The sequence below is a fragment of the Lepisma saccharinum genome, chromosome 2 (assembly GCF_977018435.1).
Source record: "Lepisma saccharinum chromosome 2, izLepSacc3.1, whole genome shotgun sequence".
NCBI lineage: Eukaryota > Metazoa > Arthropoda > Insecta > Zygentoma > Lepismatidae > Lepisma > Lepisma saccharinum.
The window spans coordinates 29552991-29572878 of record NC_139230.1 but is presented as its reverse complement, the minus strand read 5'-3'; the positions used below and the strand labels follow the sequence as shown (position 1 = coordinate 29572878).

At 36.6% G+C, this 19888-nt stretch overlaps 1 protein-coding gene across 5 annotated transcripts in view; it reads right to left on the bottom strand.

Annotated features, from left to right (window-relative positions):
* The window catches only part of LOC145983978 (synaptophysin-like), a 43142-nt gene that overhangs the window by 6961 nt on the left and 16293 nt on the right, over positions 1-19888 (bottom strand). For 2 of the 5 annotated variants that reach the window (XM_083117212.1, XM_083117213.1), the window contains 3 exons: positions 11496-11531; positions 8191-8265; positions 204-313 (listed from right to left, as the gene is read on the bottom strand). In XM_083117212.1, coding sequence (XP_082973338.1) covers positions 204-313; positions 8191-8265; positions 11496-11531 — 221 coding nt within the window. The remainder of the gene's footprint in view (positions 1-203; positions 314-8190; positions 8266-11495; positions 11532-19888) is intronic. The other 3 variants (XM_083117215.1, XM_083117216.1, XM_083117214.1) reach the window with 2 other exon arrangements.

Below are 19888 nucleotides of genomic sequence, written 5' to 3'. Positions count from 1 at the left end.
TTCAAATTTTTCATTGTTGAATTATTACATTTTATTGCACACAATTTTGAAATTTCCTACATAAGTATCTGGAAGAGATCATGATTTTTCAAAGGACAAGGATGATTTATTTAATTTTCAAATAGTAAAAACATGTTCCTACATATGAGCTTTAAAATTATATTATACTATATTTGAAATATTTAACTTCTAAAATGCCTTACCTGAAAGGATATTCAAACTGCACTGAAACTATCTGACGATCTGAACACACTTCAAGTTGAATGATATTTGAATAGCCAGTTATTGTTGCAAATGCACAAATTGAGAAAATCTGGAAAAATAAAGAGCAAAACAAACATTTACATTCACATATACATGAATTATAATCTTCACTTTCTATTGCAGATTTGCACAAGCACAAGAAAATCAAGTCCCAAACTTCAGATATTTCATTATTAAGGGGAATAAACAATGTGGTTGATAATATAAGACGTAAGCGAGTCACTAAAGTTATATCCGCTAAACTTACTTGTAAATGTTCTATTAATTTCGGTGGCCTCTGCCACCATTTACTTGGGAACTCGATGCTTTACTGTTGGGTTGACTTCTGGTCCCTGTTGTTTCCTCGCTTACCACTAGGGTGCTGGTGTAGCCATTTCATCTGCTGCACGTGATGGGTTTGAGTTGTTGTAATAACAGGAGCCAAACATGATGTGCCTGACCACTGTTGATATTCAGCTCATGCTGAAAGTGCATAATTGCATGCATCTTTTTGATTTTTGTGTCGATTAGGGTGTGCGATGTATGCCTAACAAACTTTTTGGATCCTGTTTTTGTTAAACTTGAGGTGCCTTGCTAGTCCGGTAGTGGATTGGGATTTTTTGCATCTATTAAGTGTTGTTGTATATGCTCGTTGATGGATCTGCCAATGTAATGCGAGTTGCACACACACTGGGCATCATATACACCTCGGTTGTCTAGTGGTGCAAGGAAAGATATCTTGTATTTACTTAGGGCACTGGCTATTTTGTTCACTGGTTTGTGTGTGAGTTTGATGTAATACTGTTTCAGGGTGGTGTTGGTTAGGTTGTCGTACTTTCGTTTCAGCTTTGCTTCACCATGTAGAGAGCTGATGTCATGTGTATCCATTTTGAAGTCCAATGTTTGTAATAGACATCTGCATGGGCGGGCATGACTCGCTCCGTAATCCAGGATCCACTCAATCGCTGTGGCAGTTCTCGGGACCCAGGTCTCCATGCACCGCGCAGCTTGGATAAAAATGGGCTAGCAGCAACACTACGGTTGCTTGCTGGGAGTGATCCACGTGCATCACATTGCGGGCTGGAGCAGCGAGTCACGTCTGCGCTGGAACGGGTATTCGTGGTTCTTTTGGATCGTAACGTGGGTATTCTTGGGCAGATGACTGGTTCACTGTACACAGACAGTGGCGTGCCCAGGATTTTTGAAAGGGGATACATATATTTTTTTTTAGTAGTCAGACCTCTTCGTGTCTTTGACGATCTTTTTTTAGGAATCTTGGACCAAACGAAAGGGGTTATGACAGCCACCAAGACCACCTCCCCCTGGGCACGCCACTGTACACACACCACACCATTTGTAAGAAGAGTACGTGCTCACCTGCAGGTGTGACAGTCTTTTCTTGAAATAGTCCATAGTGCTGAATATTATGGGTTGAAAATTTTATGGTTTGTACTTAAGTCATGCACTGTAAAAATCTTCGTTATAAAAACATATATATATAACATGGGTGGAATTGAGAGAAGGGGAAGAGGAGGTTCACGCCCATCCTGGAAACTGTAGGTATATCGGGAGAGGTCACACATGTAATTGTACTTTACTGCATTAATTATTAAAAGGGATTGATTATTAAATATATAGGAATGGTACAGGTTCGTTGCAGGAACAAAAAAATCAAAATTCAAGCAGTGCAATAAAGAGAAACCTGGAGTTCCCCTTATTGTAAAGAAAAAAAATTATAAAAGTGGGCGATGGCTGCATGTACATGCACAAACATGTGTGTGCACATAATAAATTTTCCTCCATGAAATAATTTCGGTACTCTTCATAAGAACACAGAGAGAATGAACTTCTATGAAGATCATGTCAAGTTAATCAGGGCTGCTGAACACACTACAGTATAATCATACATTATCTTAAGTTTGGAATTCTTAACCTAATTTGTTTACCATCAGGTTGACAAGAAGATTCCAGTACTATACGTACTGCCAGAAAATTAAAGCAGTATGTGTGTTGGAGAGGGGGGAAATCTAGAAATTTATATTTATAAAGGACTTCTACACCTGTAATTTATTTTTTCAACGTGCTCCTTACGTGTAACATTACTGCAAATAATAACACATCTCAAATCAAAATTTTCATACATTCAACACTACCTGTTGAATTTCTGGGGTTATGCATTTCATTGGATTGGTTTGGTGTTTGAAATCCACTTTATGCACAGCAAGGCTAATCGGGACTGGACCTACAGTTTAAAGTGGGATTCGAACCACTATGTGCCTACACTGGAAATCGAACCCGGGATACCTTGATTACAAGGCGACAACGCGGTTATGCATTTCAATCTTACGGACACCCCTCCCTCTTGCGCCAGCTATGCCTCGGATCATTCACAGGTGATAAGACTGAACAAAATAATAAATAGTGTCATCATAAACACAGTCTTTCCTCCAATAGCGGCTATTATCATAAAGAATTGTATTGAGTCATCGACAGCCTGCCCGTTCTTGAACCAGGCTGGGTACTGATGGGTGCGTAAACTCTCTCCTCTATGCAGGGCGGTCGGGCTGGTTCAAGACAAATGCTGCACAGGGCAGGAGGGGTGGTCATTTCTTACCATTAGACTGGGCTGTAGTGTGTTGGCAACAATGAAGTCTGAACTGATTCGTTATTGTTAAAATGGCGTTTACGAACCAGCAACGGGCTAAATGTGTCCTTTAGTATGCTAAGTGTGAGAGTGTTACACAAGTCAAATGGGAATTTCGTAGTCAGTATGGTGTGCATAAAGTACCGAAATATGATTCCATATTGTTGTGGTATAGAACATTTTAAGAAACTGGTTCAGTGCTTAAAAAATATGCAAGGGCAAGTCCAAAAGTTAACGTGTGGTGTGCAGTGAGTCGCAATTAGTGTATGGACCATTTATCTTTTCTGAGAACACAATATGTCATATTCCTTACTTAGACATGTTGCAGTTGTTTCTACTGCCCCAACTCCAACAACAAGACAACAACTTGAACATTGTGTTTCAATTAGATGGTGAACCCCCTCACTGGGCACAAGTGGTTCGTGATTTTGTTGACCAACATTTCAATCATCGTTGGTGTGGCCGTGGGGGACCAATTGCTTGGCCTACCACTCCCCAGATTTAACCCGTCCAGACTTCTTCATCTGGGGTTTCGTTCCAGACACACTCTATTCACAGAAACCAATAGACATTGATGATTTGAAACTCAAAATCTAACAGGCTTTCGACAGAATCACCCCAGAGATGTTACACCAAATGTGGAATAAATTGAATCACTGTTATGAGTTGTGCAGAGTTTGCAATGGAGGCCATGTATAAAACTGAAAACTGTACCAAACTGTTAGTAGTGTATAAAAATAAAAACTCCCACCTTTCAGTCTTTTGTATACAATATTTCAGGTAATTACATTTGACCAAAAAAATTTCACATCAATTTTATTTTATCCATACCCAAACAGATCACCCTGCATTTCATCTTCCTTTTTGTAAATGACAATAGTGTTGTCTGCATATCTGCCATTTCGTATGTATCGGAGTTCTCGTGAGTGAAGGATATCTTTTTTGGCTAGGTGTATAACAATGTTGGTTATGGAAGCGGATAAGGGGTTGCCCATGACTAATCCTTCTGTTTGTATGAAATACTTGTCTTCACACTGAAAATAGTTGTGCCTAAGGCAGATTTCCAATAACTTGGATACCTCAGACACTTCCACTGGTGAGACCTTATTGGCAGCAAGCCATCTTTCCACTGAGGTGAGGGCTAGGTCGATTGAGATGGAGTTATACATGTCAACTATATCGATGCTAGCGATTTTGGCATGGTTGGCTTGCACTATTGAGGTTATTAGTTCTTTGGCATCTGTGCTGTTTCGGAAAATGTATGTCAATTTGTGGTTGTGTTCAGAGATTTTCTATTTTAGCCACCTTGTGAGGTGGACTGTTGGTTGGTTGAACCCTGCGATGATTTTGGCTATGGCGAGTGATGGGTGGGTGTTGAGGATAAGTTTGCAGTCTTGCTGGTTGAGAATTACACAACTTTCAACTGCATGCTTAATTATGCATTTGCACTTTTCAGTTGGGTCCCTGTCAATAGTCTTGTATGAATCACTAATTAGTTTATCATACATTTTACAGGAGTAGTCACGTTTATACCTAGTCTGGTCATAAATACTGTTACAAACTTTCAGCTTGGACTGTACATCCAGTAGTCAGGCTCATGAACCATGCTTGTGCTGAAGTTCACTCCTGACCATTGTGTGTTCAGCTGTGAAAGAGCAAGCATGTATCTTCTTGTGCTTAGCATGGAGTGGGGTGAATATGAAAATAGAGTAGCCGTAATTGCTCTGCATATGGTTGGGAAGTCACTCACTGAGATTTTCAAGCCCCTAAAAATCCAGAAGATCAGCAAAAGGTTTGTGTATCAGACAATCCAGAGATTCACTGATACTGGTAGCATGAAAGATCACCCAAGAGTTGGTCGACTTCACACCGTATGAACAGTGGCGGCTGTTAAAGCAGTGCTGGCTCACATCTGCCAAAATCTCTTCTGGAAGCAAGTGATAATGGCACAAGAGTTGAACATTTCATAACAATCAATGTTCAGGGCACTTAATGAAGACCTTGGAATTCAGGCTTACCGGTGGAGTACTGGAAATTTCCTGACGACACAAGTGAAGAAGCAGAGGGAACTGAAATTGAGGTGGCTCCCGCAGTGGTACATTGCCAATGGTGGGCATTGCAGGATTCTCTTCACTGATAAGAAATTGTTCACCACTGAATGAAGTTTTAACGGCCAAAATGAAAGGGTGGATGCTTCAAACTCTCGAGAAGTTTGTGAGAGAGTTCCCAAAAATCAGAGATGCCACCAGCCCTTCTCAGTCATGGTTTGGTGGGGGGTGAGCTATGAGAGTTCCACCAGGCCTCATTTTTTAGAAAAGGGCTTAAAAACAGTTTGAAAGTGTATGTGGAAAGTGTCCTGGACCCTCTCGTGACACTGTTGAACCAAACAATGTTTCACAATGAATCCCGGATGTTCAAGAAATATTGTGCCCCATCTCATAAGGGAAGGATGACTCGATGGTGACTGGAGACCAGTGTACTTGATTTCATCTCCACTTTTGATTGGCTATCTGATAGCAATGATCTCAGTACCTTGGACTACAAACTCTGCCCAGAGCTAGAGGGGACTGTCTGCAAGACAAGGCACCCTATAATTGAAAGTTAAAAGTGCTCCTTGATAGCAGCAGGTGTGGACTTTCCCATCAAGACCATTCGTGCTGCAATAGATGCCAGGCCAGGGAGACTTCGAGCCTGTGTGACAGCAAAGAGTGTATATTTTGAAAACTGATTGGTGCTATTTGTGTGTAATATATGTAAGTGTAACATACTAAAAGAACATTTAAAAATCTGAAACCATATTCAATTTATTCACAAAATAGTGTGTAACAGTGTTTATGGCCAGACTAGGTACATGATCACATTACTGGTTTGTTATATCTGATTTCATTCTTCAACAGTTGTTGGCTTCCAGCCAAGATTTGAAGTCTGTTAGCACTGACCTGCTTTTTTTGTGGGTTGGGTGGGATTTGGATGGCTTGTTTAGGGCCACTTTCTGCGAAATGCCTGCTGTCTCTGTCTGTATACTCTCTGGAGTGTTGCGGGTTGAGTGCAAACATGCCACTTTTTCTGCTGCACATATGATTTCTAGGGTGGGGGATTCACTGGTTAGCACATTGAATTTTTCATCTAAAACGAGAAGATTTTTTGAAGGATTGTGGAACATTGAGGTTTGTCAAGTTGACGTTGTTCACTTGTCCATCATTTGGGTTGTTCACACTTTCACTTGGCCACTTTCCTCTGATGTGGTGTAGCATGTTTGTGAGAGTCCTGTTTTTTTCTTTTTTTACTGTATGTAGCATGTATTCTATATTTTTGCTGATGTGTTCCCATCTTGTGGGAGGTAGCATTGATATGAGGTAGGTTCTTTGTTTATCGCACACCTGCGCCAGTTGTCAATTTTCTGTGTGTTTGTCTGCAATGACGGCTGTAAGAGCTCGATGTTGAGCATTGTACAAGACGTTTTTCATTTTATAGCTGTTCACTGGCACTTTCCACTGAATGAACTTTGGGAAGACGTCACATGTTTTGAGGAAACTAATGCCCATATGTCGAACCAACCGTTTGCGTTCGTTCCTTTCTTATTCCCGTAGCTCCTTCACAAACGAAGGTCCAAAATTCATGTTAAGGGGAATAATCAACGCGGTTGATAATATAAGCCACTGAAATTAATAGAACATTTACAAGTAAGTTTCGCAGATATAACTTTAGTAACTTGCTTACGTCTTATTTATGTTATTAACAATAAAAATAATAAGATTTCTGCTTGTTTATAATTTGAAATAAAGGATGGTAATTTGCACGGGTGAGGGCAGTTCAAACCCCCCCCCCCCATCCTTTCCTGACAGACAGTGCTTTCCATGTTCTTTGTGCACAAGGAACACACAGAGATATGTATAATTCTAACACATTGTAAATGTTTGAATTAATTACAAAGTTTTCATTACAAGTTCTGAGAATTCATTAATGTGTGTAATTTGACAGATTTCACTTAATTTGACAAACAAATTCCCTCAATTTTCTGGGTTTTCCAGGTCATTCTTTGATTTTGATGACTTAAGAAGCTAATAACCAAGTTTAACCCTTCAAGAAAATAAAATTTATTCAACACTGTTCAAGATAAATTAACAAAATTAAAATATTTTTATATACAATATCTCCCATCAAGAAACTGGCTCAGGGGTTGTGGGGGGGAGGGGAGTGGCATTAATTTTCATTCCTAAATCCTTGCAAGTAACAAAATACTCAATTCTTCCTGACTTTTGAAGGTTTTTCATGGCAGTGTGAATCCTGTAATGAATGTATTGTATGATTAGTAGCTCTCTTGTTAAAGTGAATCTAGCAAAATAAATATCTATACTCTTTAGTGACCTTACTGCTTGGAACCTCTCCCCATATCACAAGAAACCACAGCCATAAAGCATGCAGTTTAGAAGCCATTCACAAAGCTAGGTTACTTTGGGGGGCCTTTCTTCCTTCACTGACAGGACAGGAAGAGTGGCACAGACGACATCTTTCCTTTTGTTCCCATAAGAACATAATAAAAGAAGGGTCGAGTGAAAGGTTTACTTCTCTCCCCATGGAAACTGAAAGTTAGAAGGTTTTATAAAATTTACAGAACAGTACTTAAGAAAACTATGACTCTCTTGAATCGCAGTAACAGAAACTTTGAGTCATGTGAATAAAAGTTGAGTTGAGTTGGTGTTTTAAGTCCACTTTATGCACACACAGTAAGGCTAATTGGGACTTGACCTACAGTTTAAAGTTTGATCCGAACCACTATATACCTCCACTGAATATCGAACCCAGGACCCCTTGAATTACAAGGTGGCGACTCTACCACTGTGCCATCGGGGAGGCTCATGTGAATGAAAGGAACCATGTTTCTTCAGAACTTGCAGCATGATACTTTGCAACATGCACCAAATGTCACATGCATGAAAGGAAAAAAATATATATATAGAAGTAACATTCAAGAATTTCAGAAAATTCAACTTATCCACGTTACAGTATAAAATCCTTAAAATTATTTATAAAGTTGTCCAAGTATCATAACAAAGATATCAACCAATTGAAGTCTGGATATCCATAATAAAATTGTGTCTAAAAAGGACTTCTTGAATATTTATGTTCTAGCATTATTGAATATTCCATTGCAGCTGTTTAGAATAATGTTTTACTGTAGATAATTCTTCATGTCCGTAAAAAAATAACAAAATTCAACTTTATTGATGTTCAATAATTAATAGAATTCATTGTTTTGACACACCATCATTCAATAAACATAGTTTTATTGTGGTACTTACAAACTGAATAATCCTCATAACACCTCTAGGTTCTCGGAAAGCTGAAAAATTGACTGTCATTGCTGTCTTGATGGCCTAGAGGAAAAAGAGACACAAGTTATTACTCTATTTAGAATTTTATTGGAAACAAATAGTATACAAGGTGGTCCAGTTACAATGAAAAATATAATGCTGGCACTAGCGGTTGTGGTGTTACTGACTGTGAAACTAATACTAATTTCATTTTATCAAATGGGAGTCCCCTTTTTTGTTGCAGAACAAAAATTACACACATTTTGTTTTTGTTTGTTTTTGCTATGCAAAAAATGAGGAAACTTTTAGTTGGAACATTTTAGAAGGAATGTGCATTTCTCAGTAGTTATAAGTGATTGAAGTACCACTGCTCCACTTGTATACCCCATGTCAAATATAGTATTAATATGCATCATATAAACTAAATGTTTCTGACAAAAGAGATTCAGTTTGAAAAGACATATGAAATAATAATATCTGCTTCATCACAGATGGTGCCAATTTAGTTCAATTCAAAACTAATAAATGAATTTAGAGCTAAACTTGAGCTCAAGTTTCCACCAAAGTGCAGCCAAGCACCACATAGCCTTTTCTTCAACATTTACACAATGTTGTAAATCAGTAGAATTCTCATTGAGGAACATGAATGTCATGAATTAATCAATTTCAGTGTTCTCTTTAGAATGATCATGTTTTATTAGAAACAAAAAAGAACAAAAGTGAAACAACACAAGACAGTAACAAAAATTTAAATAAATATTAGTTATTTGACAAGTCAAAGTAAATACCAACATAATGAATAATTATACTTCAATGAGATGTTCAAAGTGTTTCCAATGATTTCAATACATTTTGCATGAAATTTTTGAAACCCCAATTCAATGATAACACAAAATTTGGGAACTGGTGGAAGGGAAAGTATCACAAATACATTTGTCTCATATCTTCAGGTGTGGTAGGAAGCTACTGATAGCATTTTTTTAAAGTAAACCCTAGAGACAAAAATCTGGGGATGTCCAAGGTCCAGCAAACAGGTCCTTCACACCCCATCCATCAGGTTGGAAAATCTCCATTAAATATTTCACAAAAGAGGTAGCCAAAGGAAAGAAGAGAAATGTATCAGAAAATACACTCAAATTCCCAGAGTTGCCTCAGGATTGTTTCAACAGATCACGCATTCGTTGAAATAATTGTATCCACTTATGTGAATGAATTGTTGTTTTGAGTGCACTTTAAGCACAGATAGGCTAATCAGGACTGGATCTACAGTTTAGAGTTGGATCCAAACCAATATGCAATGTGACTCCACCGGGTTTTGAACCGGGGACCCCTTGATTACAAGGTGATCATGTTACCACTATGGCATCAGGGAGGGAAGCGCTTTGTATCTATTTATGTTCCTTACATGAAACTGAAAATCTAACAACAAAGCTACAAGGTGGCATGTGATGGAACATTAATATGAAGTTACTACATGATTACAAAAGTAGACAGTTGCATGAAAGAAACTAAAATAGCACAATTTAAAATTATGCCTTTGCATTAAGTGTGAAGTATTCACAATAAGACTTGACAACAAAACTACTTTCAAATTTCATTTTTTTTTTCACGAAAATTGAGAGCTCATTTGTTTGTTGCAGTATTTGCAATTTATTAAGTGTTCCAATTTAAAGGTTCATATTTTTCTTGCATAGGATTTGATTCTGTAATAAAATAGGGGAGGGGGTTCCCATTCTGAAAAATGAAATTACATATTAGTTTCACTGCCAGTAAAGCCATCTACAATTGATTGATTGATTTGCTTTATTTTACTTTGCCTCATGTGCCACTTTTGGCTAATTTTCGAAGATGGGGATGAGTGATGATGTGATGAAATTGTTGAATGGACACTCACAAACATCCATGCCCAGGATGGAATTCGAACCCTGGACCCTTGGCATTGTAGCACGATGTACTAACCACTCTGCCATGGCTAAAAGCCATCTACAACTAACCGGTAATGTCATCTTACAGCCCCCTTCAGGCATTATATTTTCAAACAGTACATTTGTTCATACAATGCGTATTTCTTGAGGTGTTTATATTGTTTATTATATGTGGACCACTTTGTATGTAAAAGGTTTTCTAAACATATCTGAAATGCTCCTCCTCCTTGTCTGATGTCCACCTATTGGAGACTTGGTGAATCCCAGAGCTATTTTATGCAGATACAATGTTGGAAATATTCCACCCAAGGAACTGAACCTGGGTCACCTTCATTGCAGTCAGATGGAATACTAATTAGATTACAGAGGCTCCATGCACACATACATACATACACACACACAAACACAATGTTCTCAAGGAAGTGTAATAATATTCAAAATTACAAATAACACTGTACAGTTGACTAATTAAATATATTTCCACAAGAAGGGTGGATTATTATATTACATTTACAGATGGGACCAACATACAATTAAAATCATTCAAAATACATAAATAATACAAAATAGGAAATAAAAAACTGGATTTGTGATTACACAACATGTAATTTAAAAATCTGATGTAATTCTTATTTTAAAGCAAAACTCTTAGGAAAGTGATGCATGTAATTGGAATGGAATACTTACACACTAATATTACTCAATATTATGCACAAATTTTAATTCTTACAATTTTCCAGCATCAGTATTGGTGTGAATTGGTAAGAGTATTACAGGGTGTCTACCAAAATAACAAAGCCAAAATTATTGCCCTTTTTTTTTAACCTTTATTTAGTTTTTCTTGACCTCTTTCCCCTTTTCTTAACATTAATTTAATCGCTCTCTACTTAGGTATAGTTGCAAAATTAAGAAAATAGATATAATTAATGCTTCAGACTTCATCCTGGATGGGAAATGGACACATTACTTTAATAATTTTCCATAACTTCAAGTTTACAAGAATAAAATTCTTAAAGTAACAAAGTGACCAAATGTTAATCACAACTCAATACAATTTTTGATTTCCAAATATTCAATTTTATGAAATCCTAGTACAATGTATGTTCACTATACTGTAAAACAGCAAAAATTCTTGACCAGAAGCATAATTTCTTGGACTTTTTCTTGACCTACCTGTTGATTACTTGACATTTTCTTGACTGGTAGACACCCTGTATTAGCATTGCTATGGGTATCAGCTGATCCCTAATTTATAGTTTATACTTCAGAGACAAAAAAAGGGGTGACCATGAGCAAAAAAAAAAAGAAGACAAGCTAAAACTATCTGCTTAAACTACACTTAATCACTACAAGTGCACATCAGCATACTTGATATGGAGATCCATTTCCTTGAATTGGACGCTGCTTGAAAGTACAAAAGAGAACAAAAGAAGTTCGAAAAATTATATTAACAAAGCCCTAAGGTTACATGGGATATTAATCTGCATTAAGCATACACTACACAACATACTTGCTTCAAGCATTACTATCCTTCCACTAACTGATTATACCTGATATTTTATTGTTCATTTATCTAATCTTCAAAATCATTATAAAAATTCAAACACCCATTAAACATGAGATCTCTACAATTATCAAAGTCTTGAATTAAACACATCAGACCAATCAGTTTTATATTAATTTTTAAGTTAAATCTACATTCTGTATGATGAAGCTCAGGAGAAAATATGCTTTTCAGCAATTTCATACTTGCAAAATTAATGATTATAACAAAACACAAATTTGTACACATCCGAACAAATTTTTACATTTTCCATACTTCCAGCTCAGATTTTATTCTGGTACAACAACATTTTCAAGCTTTGCACATAATCTCCATTCGCACACGTAAAAACACATCAGGCAGTTAGTTTGTTGTAAATAACAGTACTGCATCACACTTCAAAATTACACCACTAAGATATATTCCGTATATACCTTTTTATTGATTTGTGCATGTAGAAAAACAAATTACACACTGAGAATACCTGCCATGGCAACAGGACAGGATGGCACACAGAAAGAATATAATTGTATATGGTGAAATACATGCAAACAGACAATCCAGGGGTATAGCCTATACAGAGCAGGCAGGCAGGCAGGCACATTTAATACTACTTACAGCATCACGAGATAAATTTACCATTCTCAATTTTAGTGTTGCCACGTGTGCTTCAATACATAATTGCATTCCATTCTACATTCTACAAAATGTCTCAGATTAATTACACCAGTGTAGCACACACACACACACACACAAAGGGTAGCAGCTATAAAAAGGTGAAATTAGAAATTACAAAACAAAAGAAATATAAGAGCAAATTAACTACACATGGATGTGTATGCTTCTTCTTTTAAAAGATGGAAATACTTCCAGTAAACAAAAGCAAAGAAAGAAATGATCTTATGCAAGAACCCAATGTGACTGATATTAGTTTTTGGTGAGCTTTACCAGTTATTGAAAAATATCCAGTGATGTATTAAGTGTGCTGAATTGCAGTTGAGTATGTATGAAGTAATTGCTAGAAATTGATAGTTACACAAACAAAATTTCTTTCCCTTTCTTCCTCCCACCCAGCAAAACAAAAAAAACTAGATAAATAAAAAATGTTTTTGTGCGTTGAATAACATGGGTACCTGGGGGAAACCCTGGGGGGTAAAGGCGGTCAGGGGCGTGATGCTGATCACATCACCCCCACTCACGACCGGATCAAGAAAGTGTGGGGCGTTACCCCCACACCCCCTATACGCCTTCATGGCGTGGTGCTATGCACAGGGGAACACTTTACCTTTACCTTTGTGTAAATATGGATTGTCGACAAATTTAAGAATGGCGATACAGACATATCGATAATATTGATATTGAATGTTGATATTTTTATGATATTGACGCTTCGATATTTTAAAAATAACAACTCTATATCGATGTATCGAAATATCGCACAGTCCTACTCAAACATGGTTCTCTGACATCCTGTACCATTTCTCTACCAACTGAGTTACCAAGCCAGCTCTGGTTTTGCCTGATTTCAATGTAGTACATCAACTGTGTGTGCCTAATTATAAGGTTATATACAGCTCTAGGCCAGAGACACTAGGCACTGTCGATGTAAACATTGCTTCAAAGGCAACAGATCCCATTGCAGCAGCAGTAACAAAAGACAATTTCAAAACAGGTAAAAACAGCAGAAGTGAAAAATCAAGCAAAACCAGGTAGAGAAATGGCATGGTATGCCAGAGATACAGGTTGGAGTCCTGGTCAAGCCTGCATATTGTGCTGAAATTTCTTTGGTGTGCAAGTGATTTTTTAGTTAAGATAAAAGTGTTATATTGTAGATATATTTTACAAGTGGTATTTCATAAATTATATTTTGTGCTGTATGAAAATTGTAAAAAACAACGTGTGATTTCAGTGAATCCCAGGCAATTAATGCATAGTCCATACCAACCAACTCTCAGGCGTCACTGTATTCAGAAGTTTAACCAAAATTTTCCATCAAGGGAGTGTAAGTGTAAATTTAGTGCTAAAATGATCATAATTGGGCCTTTAAAAATAAGGTGTGTTTGTGTGTGGATAATGAACGAATTGTTGTTTTAAGTCTACTTTATGCACAGAAAGGCTAATAGGAACTGGACTTACAGATTAAAGTGGGATCCGAAACACTATGTGCCTCCACAGGGTATCAAACCTGGGACCCCTTGATTACAAGGTGATGATGCCACCACTGTGCCATCGGTGAGGGCCATGTGTGGATAAATCACTGCCTATGACATGTAAGGAATTTAATAAAACATCCAAATGGAATAGATGTTTTATGATTAAAAAAAAAATATCTATGGTTTTCATTTTCTTATTAATCTAAGTTCAGGCTGCAAGAATTTGGATTCATACTGTAGAACCATTCGATATAGTAAACTATGAAACTGAGACAGTTCACATGAACAAACAGTTTTGTTTCTTTTTGTTTGTTTCAATTTATTCCTACAAAAGATCTATAAATTTTATGTACAATGGGATGCACAAATATTGCTTTGTAAATTGTCCATGACTATTTTCATTAATTTTTCTCTTGCATCCTACATGGTTTTAAGGACTGGATTTTTACATATGCTGGTGCAGACGTCATCAGCAGCTTGTTTGGCATTTTGTTTCAATTACTGAAGTTTTCATCATATAAAACAAAGACAAACATGGTGATGGAAAATTTGCTTGCTAACACCTATGCATCCCACTCCGCCATGTAGTCAACAATGCAAAGCAAATTCTAAAAGCACCTTCTAATATTGTAACACAATTTATCAATACATGCATAAACAGATAGATTTTCACTTTTATATAAGTTATTCACCATACATGCACAGCAGCCAAAGCTCACAAAGAGGGCAGCCAAATTACAACAAAAGAAGCTGCAAAAATAACAAATGCAGAAACTTAATAATGGTACAGCAACCACTCAAATTTGGTGATAAAACCATATTAAAGAAAATACATTGTAACTCATGCAAGAATTCCTCAAGGCAAAGCATACACTGCTAACTTGTACCCTGCCTTGCATCTTTTGGTTACTTCTAAGATATACACTTGAAGTTTCCTGCAAATTACTGGAATTCTTTACATATAGTTAATTTACATGAAATTTCTTAAGATATGAAATGCAATAATTGACTTCATACCAGGTTCAAATCTGTAGGGTTCGGGAGGTGATTAGGATTGTGCATGTTTTGCAACTCAGGTGAGTTGCATCTGTTGGCAGGAGGGTGATGATCATGGGATGATGGGAGGGGAGGAAAAACTACTCTAGATTTGTTCAGAGAAATGTTCCTGGTATAAGGATCAATGCAGAGAATGGGAAGGAGGGAACCAGAACAGGAAGAGAAGATTTCTAGCTGCAGAATAAACAGCAATACACATGCAAAAGGCTAAAATCATATTAACCAGACAAAGACAAATATTATGGTATTGCTTTTCAATGACCAGGTATATTTTCTCTTCCTTCACTCTAGCTAAAAAAAATACAATACAAGGTTTTTCAACACAAATAAAATACACAAAATTTAGATAGTATTTTTATGCTTCGGTGTTTTCTTTTCAGCACAAAAAGGCTCCCCTAGTTTGGAATAAATCTCTAGACCATTAGATTTCATATTAATGTCTCTAAATCCATTTTAACATAAGAAAATATTATTACTAATAATAATGTGAAAATGTAGTAAGCTAAAGGAGCAAAATTTTTCAAAGCATGCAGTTAAGAATAAAATATTAATTGCAGTAGGATATGAATGAAGAAGTGTTTACTGTGATTACAACTGATGCAATTACTTCTGGGTGGCACTAATATTTTGTGCTCATTTTATTTTGGTAAGGTAATATTTTCTATTAACCATAGGCATGGATATTGAAAGAAATAGGGCAAGCAGAACGACTTTTTAATTATTATTTTTTAAAAAAGTTGTCCCTCAAAAAAAATATTTCAATTTAAAATTCTCATGTTTCTGAGATGACTGTACAAATCCTATTATAACTAGAGCAAGGAATTTGATGATAATGCATCATTTTTTTAAAAAAATAATTTAAATATTGCTTGAATGTGCATCGTGAAATAATTGGTTATATAAAGGCATTTGTTTGGACATTTTACAAATGTTTTGTCATTTTTAAGGAATGTTTGGATATCTATTTACCATGGGAAAAGGGATTGTCCCTCTTCCCAGATGTCTATGGACAGCCTGTCAATTATGCAAGGTAAATATTGTATTCTAGCTCCAGATTTCCAATGTCAGTGTACCAAGCTTTTCATTCCAAGACTTCTAACCAATATTTTTGACACTCTTGATGGAATAGAAACAAAGATGAGTGGCAAAATATATTTGTATCCAATCTGACATTAGACCCAACTACAGTGGGAAACAAATATTGAAGAGCGGTCCAGAAATAGCCCATGCAAAATCTGCATGAAGACACTTTCTTCCAGAGAATAACAGCTATGTGAAGGATTTCTGAAATTTGTAACAATGAAAAACAAGAAACAGTTCAACAACAAGAGTAAAATTCTATGTCCTGCTGTTTGTATATATACTTTTTTTTTTCATTTCTGCCACTTTTGGCTAATGGCGATGATGAGAATGGTGATTAGATGATATGAGAAGAGATGAAAGGCAATTCATAAGATAAGATGGACAAGATACATAAGACTAATCTCATGGAGGATCATACTGGCAGTGGCCCATGTGCCAGAGCTTCATTAGCCTGCGCCAACCTGAGAAGTCACCCTTACATGCTCTCAATGTCCTATTAAGCACAATGTCATGAAGAGTAATAAATAGGGCTGAGCTGATACCAATGTACCTGTATTGGCCGATACCAGTATCAAAGTATCAATTGGAATTTATTTACAGATACCTGCCAATACTTTTCATGGATTTGAATTTGAATCTAAATTCTTGGGTGTGTCAGCACATAAAGGCTATTTTGCACCTGTCATGTTATACGGTGTCCAGCCCCTTACCATAACAAAAATAACTGTAATGTTGTTAACTAAAATATTAAAACATTCTGACTAGGACAACACAAACAGTCCTACAAAGATTATACTGGCTGTAGGTCAAGACGCCAGGGCCTCGTTAGTCTGCAAAATGCAGTCCAGGGTGCACTATGTGGAAGTGAGGTTGATAATTGGGTGTACTATGTGGGAGGATCACCCCTTACACCCCCAGTCTTTCATGGACTCTACAAAAATGTTGTGAGGGGTGTGACACTTTTGCGAAGTGTAATTATCCTTGAAATCATGCAAAATTCGAAGCTTCTTTTTTATTTTGCACCAGTTTTGTGTGAAAAAAAAAACTGAATTGTCTGATAATATAACATTCTCATGTAATTCTCAAATATTTTAAAGCAAAAATCTTGGTAAATTGATGCATATAATTAGAAAGGAGTACTTATATATTAATATTAATCTATATTTTGAACAACTTTTCATTATTATAATTTTCAAGCATCTGTATTTCTATTTTCGGTATTGGTAAGAATCTGTGAGAGTATCAGCATTGGTTTAGCAATAGTAATAAATGTTACACATGCACACATACATACATTAATGATCTCTGACACCGATCAATAGCACACTTCCAGAAACTCGTTAAAATTGAATGTGGGCTGGGTCACCCATAAAATATGAAAGGAAAAGATTGAAAACATTAAGATCACACCACTCCAAAATAAATAAGTTATACCAGAGTGACTGCTCGAGTGATAAGACAAAATTCAACTGCAATTTCAGGTTTTCACAGATAAATTGTCATTACTTATAGACTAATTTATTTTATTGTTTAAACCATTCTGTCTCTTTACTACTATTTGCAATGAAATGGAAGGGATGGTAATTCTTCCTAGAAAAATTTAGCTTGGGCATAATAGTATTGTAGTTCTCAAAAGCTTGGAAGCTTTCCAGGTCTCACCTCATTAACATACAGTAGTATACAATTTGTTATAAATACAAATTTATAACAAATTAGATTACCAATAATTCTAAATTATCATTTACTAGGTATGGGGCAGAGTATTAGGTACTGTATCAGTATTGGCCAATGTAGGCAAATTAGTGTATCTACTATAAACAGAGTGGAATTTAGTGCAAAATTATGTCTTTTTTATGAATATAAAAGTACTTTCATGGACACTTCTGGGTGATTCCCATGAAAGGGCAGATACTTTTTAAAAATCAAGAAAATGATAGGAGAAGAAATTTATTGTTGATTGATAAACAAGTACATACCTTGGCTATTTTTCAACATAGTCAACATTAACCTCCAGACATTTCTTCTGATATTCTGTATACCCTCTGCATAAAAATCTGCCTCCTGAGAGTGCAGCCAGTCCAGAACTGATATCTTGAGCATGTCGCTGTCCTTGAAAAGCTTCGATGCAAGCCACTTTTTCAGGTGAAGAAAAATAAAGAAATCGCTGGGGGCAAGGCAGGGGCTGTAAGGGGATCATTGAATAGTTCCCATCAAAATCTTTGAATTGTCTCAACAGTACGAGCAGCTGTGTGTGGGCGGGCGTTGTCATGGATGAGAAAAATTCCAGAGAGTAGTATTCCTCTTGACCGATTTTGGATGGCACGTAGCAGATTATTCAGTGTTTCGCAATACACCTCTGCTGTAATTGTTTGTCCTGATTCCAAGAATTCCATTAAAATGACACCCTTTTGGTCTCAATACACAGTTGGCATGATTTTGTGAACTGATGGTGTTTGTTTGAATTTCTTCGCTTTAGGAGAACCAGAGTGCCGCCATTGCATTGACTGCTGCTTCAACTCCCCAGTGGCGTATGATATCCATGTTTCATCCCCCATCACTATGTGCAAAAAGAGGTCATCCCCATCCTTCCCCCAGTGGGCCAAAAAATCACGTGCAGCTGTCCTTCTTTGCTCTTTGTGAGCATCTGTCAGCAATTTTGGTACCCATCTCGCACACAGTTTGTGATACCCCAGGTTGTCAGTCACAATTTGATGAACTGTTTTCGCAGACACTTCTGGAAACTCTTTGGCTAGTTCAGAAATTGTGAACCGGCGATTGGAACGCACTTTCTCATTAATGCGTTCCACCAGATCCTCCATCTGAACACTAGGCCTTCCGCTACGCTCATGGTCGTGGACATTTGAATGCCCTTCCCGAAACTCTGCACCATTGCCTGATTTTCCCTTCACTCATCACTGTCGGTTCATAAATGGCACACAATTCCTGATGGATGTCAGCTGCTTTCTGTCCTTTGGCGTTCAGAAATCGAATGACAGATCTCACTTCACATTTGGTGGGATTTTGTATTATGGCAGCCATTTCACCTTACTCACACCTTACTTACTGCTACTCGATGTACACAATCCCACTCTAACGATTCTATCTCTGTTGCAAGTACAAAATACTAGGGCATGCTTCTGCACATGCTCAACTTCATCAGTGTTGCCAACCCAGCTTAAAAAATTATCGGCCCAGAAGTGTCAGTGATCATACAATTTATAAACTTTGGTTTTGTAAAGTAAATATCTAATTATAAAGCTCCCTTTTCAAAGCTAAACCCATTGTGGTAACCTGGTTACATGAACAGTAAATTTTATGTAGGCAAAAATTTCATATCGTTCCATCTCTATTATTTACTTAATGGTTATTTAGTTTTGCAAAAAAGCAGGCTTTTTTGAATCAACTGTTTTTTTTCTCGATAAAAAGCCAGCTTTTTTTAAGGAAAAAATGGAAATTTTGCCTTTTTACCAACTACAGCTAACCTATTTCACTTGAAGTTACTGTTATGAGTTTACAGGTTTGTAGTCAAATATTTTACAACTAGCAAAAATAAATTTACATGATGTAGCAGTCAAGAGACAGATATTGGCCAATTCCAGTGGACACATATTGCATAGTGGTTCAGATACAATTTTAACCCTAGCTTACTGGGGAGGGCCTGTCAATAAACTACATTCATTTCCTTGAATGTTCCCAATATTTCTTAATTACTTTTCTTTATAAAAAGATAAATGTAATTTAATTAGGAGGCAAAATACACTTGGCGGGCATATTAGGTGCCATCTATGAATGTGTCTCATTCGAGACACTCATGCCAGTGACAGTGTACAATTGGTTGGTTATGATGGTAATTATTGTAATTATCATATTTAATAAACAACTACTCTTCTGCAAACTAAAAAAAATAATAAAAATTATTATGGAAA